We start from the raw sequence: 17190 nt of genomic DNA on the forward strand, positions 1-17190 counted from the left end.
GGACAACCCTGACCATCCTCTTCATGAGACTGCCTAGGGAAGGCAGAGCATCTTCAGTCAGAGGCTTCTTCAGATTCAGTGCAGCACAGACTGCTACATGAGATATTTTCTTCCAACAGGCATCACAATTTTGAATAACTCTGCGAAGAATCTAAATTAATGAGCTACAGCAACATTTAATTTTAATTTGGGAGTAATACAGTACTTTTGAATTTGAATATGAGAAAAAGCGCAACCGGAGAGGAAAACGCTCACCGTTAGTTCTGTGCAGCGGGGCTTTGACTTTATCAATCGTTTAAAACTAGTAAAAATAAAAGAAAAGACTTAAAACAGCGATCAAAGTTCGCCCCAGTGCCGCAGATCGTAGGCTATAATAGGAACTGGATCGGAGTTTGCACCCAGGAAAGGGGGGCGGGGGGGGGTTGACGTTTGGGATTCTCATTTTGGATCAGGACTTTGGATTACAACGGGGAAATATTTCCAGGACTTTGGTTTTTTCGAGGATATGGAACTCCTTTGTGGACATGAATCTTTTTGAAAAAAAAACGGGACAATTTTGGACATTTAATTATTTAGGTTTTTGGCTGATACAAACTGAGTGATTTAAGTCTAACATAATTATTTTTTGAGGGATTTCTGGGTTATTGATCTATTTATCAAGATAACTATCATCATTTCTTAGTATTGTAATTCTTTTTGAATAAATAATCGATGCTAAAAAATCAACAAATTTCTTATTGAATGGTTGAGTATTTATTTTTTTTAATCAAATTAATGGTGTAACATATTTTACCTGATTTCCTGGTACCGATCCCCCTTGAGTGTATTGTGAGTTCTGCTTTAAGTCAAGGTGAATTTTACATGCTGAGCAAAACCCCAGCAGTCTGCAGCAATGAACAAAGAAGTCTGAGAGCTTAATGAAGTGGAGGTGTGATCTGTCACGTATTTATTTTAGGTGAGTAAAATAAAGACAATGAATGGCAGCAGAGCAAAAATAAAAAGCTGAAGTGAAAGAACAATATAAACAAAACAAGAAAATAATTGATACCATGAAACAAGGAAATTCAAACATCAAGAGGTAAATATCAAAACAGAGGAACAGCTGAAAACATAAGACCCAGAACAAGACATAGGTGAAACCAAAGTCATTATGATTGTGTCAAAAATAATTATACACATACATTTTTATGCTAACAAAATACCGTATTTGGTAATAACTGATGTCAGTGTTTGACATAAAATATTGATCTGAATTTTTTTTCATAACATTGATAAACCCATTTAGCAAAAACAACTAAAATAAAAAGATCCTGGCATCAAGCTTAATTCAGTTTAGCTATTATAAATGCACAATTTTAAAAAATAAGGAGCTATAGCAAAAGAGGCTTCAGCAGTTTATTTTGTCTTTAATACACAAAATACATATGTAAATGAGGTGATTTTAAAACAAGAAGAAAAAAGGATCAAAATACTCTACATGCAAAAAACAGTTATGTTCAAACAACTGAACATGTATTATAACTTCACTTGATGTTGAATGATTTCTTGAGGCTTTCCACTGCCTGTTCCTTTGTGATTCTCTTCCAAGCATCAGGAATATCAGCAGGCTTTGCATTATATGCTTCAGCAAATTCCTTGTTGTACTTGTTCATCACATATTTCCAATAATCTGATGCCTCAAGGCTCACATCTGGAGGAATATTCCAGTCTGGGTAAATCTGCCTATATTCTTTGTAAAGATGCCATTGATTCCTTGTGTCACTGCAGCAAAAATATCGGTCACTGATAACAAGACGAGAGCAGATGTCAGTCGGGTGATTATTTGGGTATTCCCAACTGAACTGACTTAAACCCCGTGGTCGATGAAAGCAAGCAAAGTGTTGAGTGTGGTTTTCTCCACCTGCATCACAGGGAACTTTGCAGAATGGACACCTTTTGCCACAACCAATCACTCTGTTGAAAAGCTCATTCTCTGGTTTTATGTGGAGAAGTGAGAGTTTTATTTCAAACTTTGTGTTTTTAAACTTTTCTCCAAGAGCTTCTGTCATTTCCTGCACACACTTGTTGAGCCAGTGAGCAAACTGTTCCTGGTCAGCATTGTTGCTGCCCATGAAGGCATTAAGAGCATACTGGGAAATTACCAGTTTATCCCCAAGTTCTGTGCAGATCTTGCTGAAAACATTTGTCGCTTTGGCCTTTTTAATGGCAGCATTTATGTGGTCCATGCAGAACTTAAGATGTTTGTCCTCCAATTCACATATTGTAGACTGAGAGGAGAAACTCTCCCTAATTTTCTCAGTTATCCATGATTTTACATAATATTCATATGAGCGAATGTAACTCTTAAAGCTGTTGAAGTCACTTTTTGAAATCAGATCCAATAAAATTGAATACTGGAAGGACATTCGTGAGCTAAACTCCTCTTTTGTCATCATTTTATCAACAATATCAACACCAAGAGAACGATAGATGAAGTTTTCAACAGCAGGTTTTAGAATTTGGTTTGTGAATTTTCCAGCTTTTTTCTGGCATTGATCTCGTTTGTGGAAGACATCTTTGAAATCTGTGCGAAACTTTTCTTTGTTTTTCTGCAGACATTTATAAGGATCATTTTCTTGGATAAATTCTTCATGCATTTTCTGAAACTTTCTGGCTGCAGATCCACAGATGTGTTGTTTCAGAGACACTTCAAACTCAATGTCAGTGTCAACATCAGCTTTGTTCAGCCTCTCATCAATGATGTGAAGAATCTCCTGGATGTAAGTATCATGATAATTGGTTTTTCTCTTGATTTTATTACTAATACAATCATTGCAAGCAGATATGATACTGTCAGCAATTTCTTGTCTTGCCTTTATTGGATCTGTCCAGGAAAGAAGTCCTTTAAAAGCAGTTTTAATATTTTCCTTCACTCCTTTAGGTTTGTATGTAAAAGGCTCCAGTCCACAGTCTTTGAGACTTTTTTTACTCAGCAGTTCACATGCATGGCTTCCTTTGTGTGAAAGATTTGTTAACTGATAAGACACACTTGTGAAGATATTTAAAATTTGTTGTTCAGAGAAAGACAAGGTGTTCAGTGTTTCAGTCCACATCTTATTAAAACTTTCATCAAGCTCTCTGTCAGTCATTTCAAGATTCTTCTCACGACATTCATCAATTAAATCACAAACTGCTTTCTCAATTTTTTCTTTATAAGTGGCCCTGATTTTGTTGAGTTCTTTCAATCCCTTCTTAATGTCAGCTGCTGCTGTGATCTGGTTGAACACTGATCTTTCAGTTTGTCGTCGAAGACTCTTTATGCTGTTGGAGAAATCCTCTCTGTATCCTTCAACCAGATAAACATGACCTTCTGGCTGCTCAAAGTATTTCTTTAGGTTTTCAAGGATCTTTGTCTCCCACTTGGTCAGCTCTGTGATTGCTTCACTTTTCAACACAATGATGAATTCATTCATGTCAGATATTTGAGATGTTGCAGTAAATGAACCAAAACTGGAAATTCTTGTCTCTGCTGTGGTGACCCATTTGTACATTTCCTTTTTGAACTCCCACTCCCATTGGTTGTACTCTGTGCAGAGCCTCATGTAAGCATCAGCCACCAGGCTGTTTCTGAAGCTGAAGATGAAGTTTTCATGTTTTACTGCGTTCCACAGGCTGGTTATCCACTCTCTGAACTCCAAGATGTTATTAGAAGTTGACTCACACTTTCCCAGCTGTTGGATGATGTTTTTCTTTAGTTCATAGACAGTCTCACTGTATCCTGCATTGACTGGAGCCATTGGTGGGTTTCCATTCCAGAGTCCAGGAATGTAGCAGCTCCCAGTGTCTGGATTATACTCCATCACATCAGTGAAGCTCTTGTTTTCCTCTTTCTTCTCCATTTTAGCTGCTGCCTGGGTCATCTCATTCAGCTGTTCTAACAGCAGCTTCCTGTCTCTCAGGTTCTTCTCATGAGCTGAAACATCAGAAACGTTCTGGTGAACAAACTGACATTGAGGCTTTTTGCCGACCTCCTTCATCCTGAGGAAAGCATGCACCACTATCTGCAGGATGTCTTTCATCTCTGTTGAATTCTCCATTGCAATATTGATAATGGTGATGTCACTCAGACCAACAACAAGTGTTGCCAGCTCATTGTCATGTTCATAGCTGTTGTCCAGCTGTGCTAGCTCTGGTGACTTTAAGCCTTCAGTGTCGATGATCATCATGAAGTCACAGTTGAGAACTTTCTTGAAGTCTTCATTGACTTTGATGAGCAGCATGAAGGCACCTCTAGTGCATCGACCACTGCTGACTGCAAACTGGACTCCAAACATGGTGTTAAGGAGAGTGGACTTCCCAGTGCTCTGAACTCCAAGAACTGTGACGACCAGGATCTTGTTCTTTGGAGACACCAAGTCATTGAGCTGAGAGAGAACATCACTCACCCATCTGAGAGGAATGTTGGAAGCATCTCCATCTACAAGCTCAAGAGGAAATCCATCCAGCAACAACTGAGCACAGAGTTTGGGCAGATGTTGCAGTTGTTGACGTGATGGATCTGTTTCTGGAAGGTAAAGAGAAGCTTCATAGATCTGACCCATTTCACGGAAGAAGTGCTCAACTCCCAGTGAGCTGCTGGAAAGTTGTTGATCAATTTCTTTGATCTCTTGTTTGTTTTCAGAATCTTTGCATTTTTCCTTGTAAAGTTCCCTGAGGCCAGAAAGTTCTGTTCGAGATAAATTGTCGAGGTTCATTCTCATCCATTTAAGAAAATAACACCTTTCTCTATGTGGGCTGAATATTGCACTAATGAAGTATGACATTACACTTGACATTGCATAGGAATTTTGTTTTTTACGGTGTTCTTCTCTTTTCTTTTTAAGATTGCTCTTATAGTTTCCTATATTTTCAGAACCAACTTTCTGAAGACGACATTCTTCCTTTTCCAAAAATGTCAGTTCCTTCCATATTTGACCTTGCAAAGGAAACTGATTTTCTTTGAATTGAAAAGTATCTTTTATCTGTGCAGTGATGGCATCTGCAATTTTCTTTCCATCCTGGCACTCTGGAGAATCTTCATCAACTGGAATTCCTAATTCATGAGCAACTTCAGCCATCTGCTCTATTGACATTTTCCTCTGTGGGTTATTAATTACATCACTGACTCTTTTCCTCAGTAGTTTAACAAAATCTGCATCATTTGTTTGTTTTGTATTTATTAGAATATTATTTTTAGTCAAGGCCAGACTGGTTGCCATTTTTTTAACAGAATCAACTCTGAAGTTTTTGCTCTGTTGGTTTCCCACCAAGAAGATCTTTGCTTTGAGGTTTTTGTTCATCAGCTGTTCACATTCAGAGTCCAGCTGATCGATAAAAACAAAAACAGCAGCAGATGTTTGACACAAAAAGAAGAATTGAGTTTCAAATGAAGCAATGTCTCCACGAAGGTTAGCTATAGCAACTGGTTCACTGAAGATGTCCATGTTTTTGTTTCCACAGGGAAGGTACCAGGTCATTTCAGTCAGTCCATTGGATATTCTTCTCTGAATGTCTCCAGACTCCATGTCACGGTGAACAAAGGTGTCATGGTATTGCTGAGAGTTACTCAAAAGTTTATTGAGGATCTCTGATTTGGACAGAGAGCACTCACCCAGTCTCACAAATGAGATCATTGGAAGTTCAGAAAGAACTATTCTTTCTTCTATGAAGCCTTTTGATTCTGAAAGACTTGAAGGTCTGTACTTCTTAACAATGTCTCTCATGGCCCACAGCATGAGGGTGCACTGCTGTGTATCACAGTTAGGAAGCAGCAGAGGAACAGAGAACTGACACATGGACATTTTTAGAGCTAACTCTTGATGGACAAACCCATCAGAACACAAAAGGAGAGCAGTGATTAAATCATTAAGATTTAGTGTCTCATCCACATTTGGACAAGCAAGAAGATCATCAAGATCAAAATAATCACTTAATGTATCATCACAGTTGGACTCAGAAGCTGATGTGCATTTTATCTCTCTAGCTGTTACATTCACCATCATTAGTTTCTTAAGAAAATACCATGGAAGATCAGATTTACACTTTGGAGGCTCATCATTGATGATCTTCTCATTGATCTCCAGTATCTTGCTGAGTGACAGTTTCTTCCTGTAGAACTGATCCAAACCCAAATCCTCTAGAATCGTCTCCAGGTCGGTTCCTGTGGAATAAAAACAGGTTGTGACTTTTTTTGTAAGCTAAAAGTAAAAATAGTGTTTCTAAATCACGATGAAAAAAAAATATGTAAAAATGCTTTCTTTTGTAGTTTTACAAAAAAATACATATTAGATCATATGAAGCAAAAATATAAAATGAATGTATTAAAGTAGATTCAAAAGCAATTAATATTTTAGACCTGTAGTAATATTTGATAGTCTAGTATTTTAAGTTGTCATTTGCTAATCAGATTATCATTGTTCTTTATTATTGTAATTTTAAGTATGGAAATCTTTACACTTACCTTTGCCATTTAACACATTTGCTGGTCTTGTGGGTTTGCTTGAAATTGAATTTGTCCACAAGCTTCCTGTTTTCAGACAATGTAAAGTCATTTTGTTAATGGTCTCATTGTCAGTTATTCAAACCAGTTTTAAAATCTCCTCTTGTATCTTTAGAGAATTTTTTAGACACTAGTTTCCTTTATTATATTGTAGTCTTACAGTAAAAGGGCATGGAGAAGGGGACAGACATGCAGCGAGGACTAGAGTCAAACTCATGACAACCATGTCGAGGTCTTTGGCTTTTCCTCTAACCACTGCGCCACACGATGCCCCTTCATGGTTTATTTGATGTAAATTTTACATTAATTCCACCAGTTTGCTCCAAAAGCAGAAGGTCTGTCATTTATTTTGATTTGATCAGGTGTCATAATCATAATCATTTTTTAAAAGTCAATTGGCCCAGGTAAGCAAGCTATAGTTTAAAATGATCAGAAAATTATATATAATTCAATTAACTGTAAATTTAAATGAGTATTTATGGGATTAGTAATATTAATACATATTGCTAAACTACAAAGAGAAAAGCTTATGGGAATTAAATTATTTGCTTTCAAGTATAAAATCGTGGTAGTAGGGCCAATATGAGTAAAAAAGCTCTTCATGGGTTCAATCTATTGTTATCAAATTGAATCCTGTCAAAGAGTCAGATGAGGGTTTTCAAATGAAATTGTAAATCTAATTTGCCAGCCTTTAGTACCTTAATTTGTCTTCAGTAAGTCTATCCATCTTACTTTTTGGTTATTTTGGGGTGTAATGCGTTAGAACAGTTAAAGATGCGACAGTAATCAGACCTTACCTGTTGTGATGTGTCCAGACTTCAACAGTAGCTCCCTGACCTGTCTCCGTCCCTCATCTTCATTGTTGAAAAGATGAATTCTGGATGAAAAACTTTTGACTACCTCTGGAAGTAAACTTGATTTATAGTCTGAAATGTAATTTGATAACGATCTAAATAAAGTATCTCCACCTGTAAAGAGCAGGAAACAGTTTTTCATCCTCTGAGGCCCAAGAACTCTGGTTGTTGCCTCTACAGTCTCCTGGTCTTCATCGGTGAACCGATCAATTTTAAAAACCAGTAGGAAAAGAGTAGGGATGGACTCCTGGAGGAAATGCTGACAGAAGTGTTTAATCTGTTCCTCTGATCCTGATATATCTGGGGTGTCAATGACTGCAACATATTTCCCAAACACCATTCCTGTTTCCATTGAGACGTGTTTGGTGACTCTTGCAAATGATGGTCTGGATTCAAACGCTGCTCGTCCTAAAATGGTGTTTGCTGAAGCACTTTTGCCGACTCCAACTTTTCCCAGAAGGACAATGTAGAGACGATCATCCATGATGGAACATTAGAAACCTGTGAAACAGAAAGAATTACAACATTTTCAGAACTGAGATTGAAGATACACAGTTCATGCATAATAGTAACTGCATAAAACATCAAAATCAGAGGTAGCTTATGGTCACTCAACATATATTTAAAATCTTTTTCATTTTCTGGTTTTAATTCTTTCAGTTACTAAAAAGTGAGCCTAAGGTCTCTGAATTGTTACAGTAAATGTGCCCAATATTTAGTAAGAATAATTTTTAATTTCTAATGTGGCTATTTAAAAATAAAATTAAGTCACTTATTCCCTTTCTGGCTCCATCTCTCCTGCTTATTATTGGCTTAAAAGAGATGCTGCAAATGTTGAGGTTGGATTCTTGGAAAGGAAAACTTGTATTATTAGACCTATAAACGATTATTGCATAACTTTATACATATATCAAGTAAAAGTAGCTCAATTGTTTGTTTACGGTTCTATCTTTATGTTTCTGCTCAAATTTTGCCTAACTTTGTTTAATTCCATATTATTTGGCCTAAACCTTCTCACTGCTGGCCTCCTTCCGTCAAACAGAACTTAGGCAGTTGGATTCTCCTATTTGTTTAAAACAGTACATCATTTCATCACACAATATAAAATATATATATATAAAAGCATCTCACTCAGACTCACTGCTCCACCCACCCAGTGTCAACTCATGAATTGGAATAGGGAACATTGCTGTGGAGAGTATTGATCGATATCATTAGTCTGCATATAAATGCGTGATTTGTAATGCAGATTAAGAACCTGCAGCTGTAGTGCAGGGGTTTGTCACTATAAAAGTCTCTACTACCAACACAGAAAAAGTCACTTGATTTGTCCCTTGTTGGTTTTTGTGACTAAAAAGTCACTAGAAGTGTCTGGAAGGTTGCTAAATATAGTGATAAAGTTTAGAAGTAAGCACTGACCACAATAACCCTGTTTTTTCCCCTCCTCCAATACCCACACTCAGGTGTAGGCCTGTCATAATAACAAATTTTGCTGAGCAATTAATTGTCTCAAAATTTATTGTGATAAACAATAATATTGTTTGAAAACCATTTTAAACTGATGTAATGGTAATGACATAATAATGCAAGCACATCCTGCCAAAAATAAATACACTTTATTTTCAAAAGAACACTGGAACTGGTAAACAAAATAAATAAAACAACCAAAAACAAAAATAAAATGGACTCTCAGCCTCCGTTAACAAAAAATGCACTTGAATAAAAACTAAACATAAAACTAAAGTGAAAATAAGAAACTACATTCAATCAAAATAGAACAGGTTATGAAGTCTGTATACTATTTTGGCCTTCAATAATCATTAGATTTAGGTAGAGAAGACGGGGACATCTGACTACCTGATTCAATAGTTCACTCCTTTACACTGAGGAAGTGAGGAAAGGAGGGGTCAGTGGAGAGTTGAGCCTTTTTTCATTCAATGTCATCAATAGAAACAGAAAAAGGCAGGAAGAAACGATAAAGCCAATAAATTAAAATGAGGTCGATAATTTTAATTTATCATCCGATTAATTGATCTATTGTTTATTGTGACAGGCCTACTCAGGTCTGCCCCTCAGTTTCTCTTGGCTCCACTCACTTTGCTGGAATTCATCAGCATGTCAGGGAAGTTGGTTACACTTCAGCCATGTCGTATAATTATGAAATATTTCTAGCAAACACTGTAAACTTCAATCTTAACCCAAATACAAAGAGATCCTTGTGTCACCTTAGAAGAATCAGGCACCCAACAATGAGGTATTATTAAATAAAATGGCAGGATAGCTATTTATTTGATTAACCTGCAAAAATTAATGTCTAATATTTGAGAAGTTTAGTTTCGTTTTCTGCTCATTCCACATGGAAATAATAAATGATATATGACCCTGTAGTTGTGATAGAGCTCATACTTGTTCTGTTAGTGAGTAGCAGCTCACCGTTTGTATTTTCAGAAGGAATTATTCAGATGAGTCACTGTAGGGGGTAACAAGGAGGCCTTTTGCGGCTGGATTTTACAGTGAGGATGAAAAGCTGAGGCAAAGTCAGGTGGAAACAGCAGTGGCTTATTCTTCACACAGCATCAACAATCATTTCACAGGTGAAACTGCAGCTTAAATAGTCCCAGCTGTGACAGACCAAACCACCTTTAATTCACAGGAGGATCTCAATTCACCAATCTTCACCTATTTAAATAAAATACCTTTTACTAAATATAAACATTTCCATTTACTTTTTGTAAATATTTTATGTTTTATCATTACACCATAATGAAACACCATAAAAACCCATAAACAATCCCCCTCCCACTTTTCAATGGCCTCTCCCAGAACCTATAAATGGTGTCTGGACCCCCAGGTCAGTATTTGTCCAAACACCCTGGAGCGGACACAGAAAAGACAGGTGAGTCACTTCATATTAGCACTCCACACTTAACAGATTATGCACAAACATTTGCTCAGTTTTACCCACCAGTAGCTCATTGCTCTGAGTAACAATTATTCTCCAGGCAACCACCTCACTCATCAATGAGGAGAAGCTGTGCAGAGCCCAGAACAAAAGGCTACATGCTAATCTCTAAACATACTCAATAAATACAATTAAAACTTCTTGTGTACAAATTATTTATGTGCAAATCTATGCTTAAAGTGCAGTGCTAAATAAAGTGATTGTTAATAAAGTACAAAAAGTGCTTTTATAGTGCCATAGAGTGACTGAAGTAAAATAGTCCCAGTAATGAAAATCTCTAAAGATTAAAAAAGTCTCAAATTGTCAGTTTTTAGGCAAATTTGTATCTCTAAACACTTTGGTTTTTTCAGTATCAGTTTTCAGATATAGATCATTTTGATAAACCTTCTCACATCATCCTCACTGACAGATTAGCTATCTTAATCTGTCAATGAGGATGCTGGAGAAAATACTGGCCTCTTTTTCTCACTGCTATTTTCTCCTACTACTCACCATTTATGCAACTATAGTTACCTATAAGTTTATGATCTCTGTACATCTAGTGCGGCATGTCTGTTAAGATGCGACATCTTTCTGATTGGTCCATGAGTCGAGAAGTTGCTGCCAAGAATTCTGTGCATTTTCTCTCTTGAGAAATCCAGTGTTTGTGTTTAACAATATTTAACTATCCTTATCTTTTCTTTAACATATCATTGATCAATGCTTCCATGTTTTTATGTATATGCTTTTTGTTCTGAAAGCTCCAGTAAGTCACAGCAGATGACTGTTAACCCTGAGATACTTGACGTGTTTTCTTGTGAAAAGGAACCTTTTCCTTTCTGCTATCACCACATGGATACAGGCTCAGTATGAGGAATTACTTCAAAATGTTTAACTATATGGAACCAACTGTCCAGTGTTGACACACATTGTTCAGGAGGGAGGACTGTGTAAGTTGGTAAATAAAACCCAAAAGTGCCCAAGTTTCAACCACTGAAACCCAGATCTTCATACTCAGAAGAAATAATATCTCTTAATATGTTTAGGAATAGGCCTGTCATGATAAACGATAAATCAATTAATCGTATAATAAAATAAAACCATCGACCTCATTTTAATTATCTTTTTTTCTTTCAGTTAATGACACTGAACAAAAAAGGTTCAACTCTGGTGCTCTCCACTGACCCTCCCTTGCTTATTTCCTCAGTGTAAAGCCCAGCGCACACTACACGATTTTAGAGCTGTCGGCCGATTGTTGGCCCATTTTCAAAACCTGAGAGATCACACATTAGCCGACAGAAATCCTAGGTATAACGGTTCGATCGGGTTCGATCCTGCCGTGTGGTGTCCAACAATGGGCACAAAATAATGGCTACAAGTCCAGTGAACTAATTTTAAAACCAGGCATTAATCAATGCTTTACTACAATCTACCTGCAATGCATGTGGCTAGTGTCAGCGTAAAGTCCTGACTGAATGAAAATCATTAGAACCTATTTACGTCACGTTAACGAAGAACAGCTGAAAAGCAGTGTTGTATAGTAACGAAGTAAAAATACTTCACTACTTTACTTAAGTATATTTTGGAGTACTTCATACTTTCCTCGAGTATGAAAATTTTTGATGACTTTCACTTTTACTTCACTATATTTCCGAACTTAATTGCGTACTTTTACTCCGATACATTTTCAATGTGTGGTTTAGTTACTCGTTACAAAAAAGCGAGACAGAGAAACGCAAGTGTTTTGACCCCACCTACTGATTGACTGCAACAAAGTCCGTAGCCTACTTGCCTGGGCTTGTTCATCACCACCAATAGGATACACCTGTTTCGCTTCTCCCATTAAACACAAAGCAAGTCTCGCAATCAGCAGCAGCCACATGGAGGAGGAGACGGAGACCACAACGACTGCAACTACGTCGGACACGGCTCCAGGGAACCACCAGCTGGTGATGAGAGCCCATGGCCTTATTTAAACACAATATACTCTTTCGTGGGTGTTAAAGATTCGTCGTACCGCATGCAGTTTATGTTATTCCTGCCCGAAGATGTGGAAATTCTATCTTACAAAAACTCCCCGTCCAACTTGAAGAAACACATCGAGGTAACTTCTTATGAAATGGTTATAATCCTCCTGTTTCAGTAACTATAGCTTGGTCACTAGACACTATTGAGAAATCTTGAGCGTAACGTTACCTGTATAAATGAACTTTGTTTGGCATTGTTTCAGTTCCACACGTGGTGTATTTAGCTTAGGCCTAATGTTGACTGTAGCAGGCTACCTAGACTCCTCTGTTCAAGGGGGGACAGAAGCCATAGCGATAGCAATTTAGACTGAATTTAACGAATATAGGAAAGGCATGCAAGTTCAAAACCACAAACCATTAACATGTGCTACTCTTTAAAACTGGAACAATTTATTAGCAGGTTTAATTTTGCCTGCACTTGGTTTTTAAGTGTATTTGACAAGTTTACCAAAATATAAAAAATGTCATTCAAACTGCATTTGCCTTGTTTTACTTTTTACTTGTACTTTTCATTACATTACTTGAGTACATCCATTTTTACAGCAATTTCTATACTTAAGTACAAGAAGTTTCAGATCAAGTAACATTTCAGTCAGTGACTTGGACTTTTACCAAAGTCATATTTTGGAGAGGTACTTATACTTTTACTTGACTCTGAGATTTCAGTACTTTATACAACACTGATGAAAAGTTACTGGGTTTATCAACTGCGGTAGCAATTTCGCTCCAACTCCTCCTCTTGTCATTTCTATATTCTTTGCATGTTGAATAAACATTAATGTTGTTTCCACGTATCATCTCCAATGTCCGCTGGACTTCGGGTTGCGCCGTATCAGCTGTTTGGGATTCCCCGACGTAATTTCCCCTCAGAAAACACAGAGGAGAATCCGCGCTTTCTGATTGGCTACCTGTCACTTTCAACAGGCTGAGTTTAAGCTCCCAGTCGGGGAAAAACCCTGATTTGGAACGGAGCGGCAACGACGATCTACCGTAACACACTACAGGATGATCGGTTATGAAATCGTAAGCTACAATCTTAGAACAAACAACGTTCTAAGATTGTCGTAAGGGGAAAATCGGGGCAAAAAATCATGTAGTGTGAACTATTGCATCAGGTAGTGGGATGCGCCCATTTTCTCTATTTAAATCTAATTATTACTGAAGGGCAACATAATATACAGACTTCATAATCTGCACTCTTTTGGTTGAATGCAGTATTTATTTCCACTTTGGCTTTATGTTGTTTAGTTTTTATTCAAGTACATTTTTTGTTAATGGAGACTGAGAATCCATTTTATTTTTATTTGTTTTGTGTATTTTGTTTATCAGCTCCAGTGTTAAATGTTCTTTTGAAAATAAAGTGTATCTATCTTTGGCAGGAAATCACATGCATTATTACGCCTTTTTAAATCAGTGTAAAAAGGTCTTCAAACAATATTATCGTTTATCGCAATAATGTTTGAGACAATTAATCGCTCAGCAAAATTTGTTATCGTGACAGGCCTATTTAGGAACAATTGCTAAGGCTCCATTGTATCATAAAGTGGAAGATAATAGAACTCCACAACCCACAGTAAAACCTGTACATCACCAACTAGGGCTGAGAGGGTGCTGGCCAAGAAACCAGTTATCATTTCAAAATCCACACCTTCAAATTTGACAGACGTGTTTGAAGGAGTCAAGATGAGGCTGTCAAATGTAAGGACACTAACTAAACGAAGTGCTAGGCATGGTGGTGGTATCATCATGCTGAGGGCATGTTTTGCTGCTAATGATGCTGGTGCAGTGAACAAGCCAGGAGGAATGACAAAGAAATAGGAGTGTCTCCAACTTTTCAACTTCTTATTATAACAACAGTTAGATGGTTAAAGCCTGGATGCAACTGGTTGTTTCAACAAGATGAAGATCCCCAAACACCACTTAAAAAATTATTTTAGGGTGGATAAAGTCACTTAACATTGAGCTTCTGCTAGTTTGATGACTTTATTTACATACAGGTGATTTTGCACATACTTCACAGTCCAACATTGCCACCCTGCCTCTTGCCTCTCCCTTGTCCCCCGATGTAAAGGTTTCAAGAACTGCCACTGAGACAGAGGTTGAGAAAAGGATGCTAGTTAGAGTTGCAGATTGTTGGTATTATTCATTATGTTCTATGTAATTTATTTATTTGAGCTGCAGTAGCAGTGACAACTCAGCAGATGGTGCCCTACGCCAGGGGTTCCCAAACATTTCAACCTGTAACCCCACAAAATAACAGTGATAGAAACTGGCAACCTGGTGACCATCTAAAAATACATATAATTCTCCAATTTATTTAAAGATATATAGCCAAATAATTATGCATATTTTAAAATTAACTTATTTAATAAAAACGACTAGAGGGCATATTGATGATATATTTATTTTAATTTTGTTCAGTTTCACCCTACATTAACCTCAGAGGCAGCAGCGCCGGATTCATTTTTGAGGTGGAAGGCCTTGGGGTGTTTTGTCACTTCTGTTACGCACTTTGAATGTCAGGCGCGCACTTGTTCAATTGATATGATGGTACCTGTCAATCAATTCAGTGGGCTTTTGTCGCAATCTGTCCCGATGTAAACAGTAAGCATCGGTTACCTGGAGGACAACGTTTTTGGGTCTACCATGCGCTGCGGTCTGGCTAGATTTGATGATTGTTTCCTATTAAGTGCGCTGCGGTCATATAAATTTGGTGGGAAATAATCATAAAAAATGTTAAAAGTTGTCAGTGGGGAACATGCAGAAGGCAGCTTTACACAGAGCATTTGGCCTTCGGTCCTACGTTGTTTCTTTTGTACAAATTTAACTTTTAAGTGTGAAAAATGTACCAACTCTTTGACCAATGGAGAAAACTAACAGCCAATGCTCCGATCAAAACGAGAAAAGCTTTCGGTACATTACTTACTGCTCCGCACAGCTCGCTGCACTGAGGCCTCCAGATGAATTCATGCACCCAGACGCTGAACCAACATCCACCAACCTGCGTCCTGTCTGCTCCTCGGTGGCCTATTTATACAAACAAGTACTTAGTGTTAGTATCAGAAAATAGATGTTTATTTTCTCGGGTGCTCAAACTCGTTCCTCTGACAGCTGGACTCACCTCTTCGGGGGAAAGTTAACCTTCACTGGAAGAAACGAGACCGAACATTAAGTTCTGTTTCTTTCATTTACTGTCGGTTTTGCGCTGCTGCGTCAAACAGTTGTTTAAGGGTGTAACCGGTTACTGACGAATCCAGTACTCATCCAGAAGCACGTTTTCAAAGTAAAAGCACAGCAGAGTTCTAATCTGACAATAATTATTTAATGTAGCCTAATCATAAAAAGATTTGATTGGCTAAATATTTATTCTAACCATAGTTATCTAATTAGATAACTACAGATCATAGCCACGTTTCAGTTTCAATAATAAAAATCGTTTATAAAAAATTAGTGGAAGAAGAAGTTTGTACAGCAGCTGCTATTAATAATGTAACCACAGTTAGTAGCCTAAGTTAAGGAACGAGATTAAGACATGAATCCTGTCATCGTGGAGATGAAATCAGTCTAAACTGAACAAAGGCCTTGTTCACGCGATTCACTTTGTTTTAAATATTAGCAGAAATGTTTTATTTTGATGGCAGAAAGCGAGAAAGTCGGTGGTTTAAAAAAAAAAAATTTAAATGTTAAATGTTTAGTAAAACATGGCTCATTTAAACTAGGTTTCCTACCGGATTTGTAGCCATAAATCTGTTTATTCATATTAATTAATCAAGAGAACCCAGAACACATGAAATGGATTCATCTGTTGATGACAATGACAAATAAATCTTATCTTATCTTATCGTATAATCTGTTCACTGTATGTTTTGCTACAGGATAAAGACGTTAAATCTGCAATTTGGCTTCAATGTTTAAATTTCTTTGATTTAAACATTTAACTAATAAACCAAAGATGCAGATGTTGCAAACTCATCTTTCTAAAATGGGTAAGAGAGTATCATTAATCAAATTACAAATATTTCATTTTCTTTATTTATCCAGGTTAAAATGAGATCAAGATCTAATTTGTAATGGAGACCTTAGATAGAAGCTTTGCAGTATTTTACAGAGTACAAATTATAGAGATGAATCAATGATAAAAAAAAGGAATGAATAGGAAGTTCAAAGACTGTGTATGCCATTTGTTCTTCACTTCAGTTTCAGGGTTTCTTTAAACCTCTTGCAGAGTTTGTCAAAATGTTTGCTCTACAAACTGACTGACTCTGCTCTGTCAGAGACCTGGTGATACATTTGTTGAGATACAGACTAGATGTAGAAACCAAGGAATCAAGATGTGGAGTTCAGACAGAGTACCTGTGATACAAAGGAAAAACAAAACAAATGCCGGTCTAACCAGTAATAAATGAAAATAAAGGCAAACACAAGTAGTTTTCATGAAATGTGGATGGTCGTTGCTTCCGATGCTTCATCTTATATTGCAGCAGCAGGCAGATGTTAAATTTTACTGTTCATCTGATAAAAGTCTTACTGTGGTCAGTGTTAGAGGGGTTGTTTAACAAAGGTTTGATCTCACTATGAATAACTATTAAATGCCAAGGTAAACTATTAATGAAGTCAGTAATTTTTAATCAAAATGACCAGGACAGAGCACCAGATGATCATCAGATAGTAATAACCCAACAGCTCCCAGTCTCTGTCAGTCTTACCTGGTGTGGCTTTAGACAACAGTAGGAGTGGATCCACACTCTGGCCTTGTCAAACATCAACCACTGCACACATTTACAGAAGTAACACAAACAACTTCTCTCCAAAACTTTAGAATTTAACACAATACTTTAACTTGTGTACACC

At 37.1% G+C, this 17190-nt stretch overlaps 2 protein-coding genes across 4 annotated transcripts in view; both read right to left on the minus strand.

Annotated features, from left to right (window-relative positions):
* Positions 1-6146, minus strand: part of LOC106699984 (up-regulator of cell proliferation-like) — a 32402-nt gene extending 26256 nt beyond the window's left edge. Inside the window, exon 1 of the mRNA XM_023345869.1 lies at positions 6059-6146. The gene's annotated coding sequence lies outside the window, so the exon portion shown is untranslated. The remainder of the gene's footprint in view (positions 1-6058) is intronic.
* LOC106699983 (interferon-induced very large GTPase 1-like) lies at positions 919-15560 on the minus strand. Of its 3 annotated transcripts, none has more exons than XM_023345872.1 (6): positions 15461-15560; positions 15266-15366; positions 7486-7872; positions 7315-7371; positions 6479-6544; positions 919-6178 (listed from the first exon to the last, which is right to left on the minus strand). In XM_023345872.1, exons 3-6 carry the CDS (start codon positions 7853-7855, stop codon positions 1524-1526), a joined length of 5148 nt encoding a protein of 1715 aa, XP_023201640.1. In that variant the 5' UTR covers positions 7856-7872; positions 15266-15366; positions 15461-15560; the 3' UTR covers positions 919-1523. The 3 variants fall into 3 exon arrangements, with proteins under 3 accessions (XP_023201640.1, XP_023201639.1, XP_023201638.1); XM_023345871.1 differs by adding an exon at positions 14353-14426 and having other exon boundaries at positions 7315-7872; XM_023345870.1 differs by having other exon boundaries at positions 7315-7872.
* Between the last annotated feature and the right edge of the window lie 1630 nt (positions 15561-17190).

Source organism: Xiphophorus maculatus, chromosome 14, assembly GCF_002775205.1.
Source record: "Xiphophorus maculatus strain JP 163 A chromosome 14, X_maculatus-5.0-male, whole genome shotgun sequence".
Taxonomy (NCBI): domain Eukaryota; kingdom Metazoa; phylum Chordata; class Actinopteri; order Cyprinodontiformes; family Poeciliidae; genus Xiphophorus; species Xiphophorus maculatus.

What these genes read in the sequence shown, in the direction of transcription:
- LOC106699983 (XM_023345870.1), bottom strand. Translation starts at nt 7,855, where the DNA reads ATGGATGATCGTCTCTACATTGTCCTTCTGGGAAAAGTTGGAGTCGGC. An exon ending in GTCTGGACACATCACAACAG is followed by an intron (nt 6,545 to 7,314) that starts GTAAGGTCTGAT and finishes GTCTGAAAACAG; the next exon opens with GAAGCTTGTGGACAAATTCA. An exon ending in AAATGTGTTAAATGGCAAAG is followed by an intron (nt 6,179 to 6,478) that starts GTAAGTGTAAAG and finishes TTTATTCCACAG; the next exon opens with GAACCGACCTGGAGACGATT.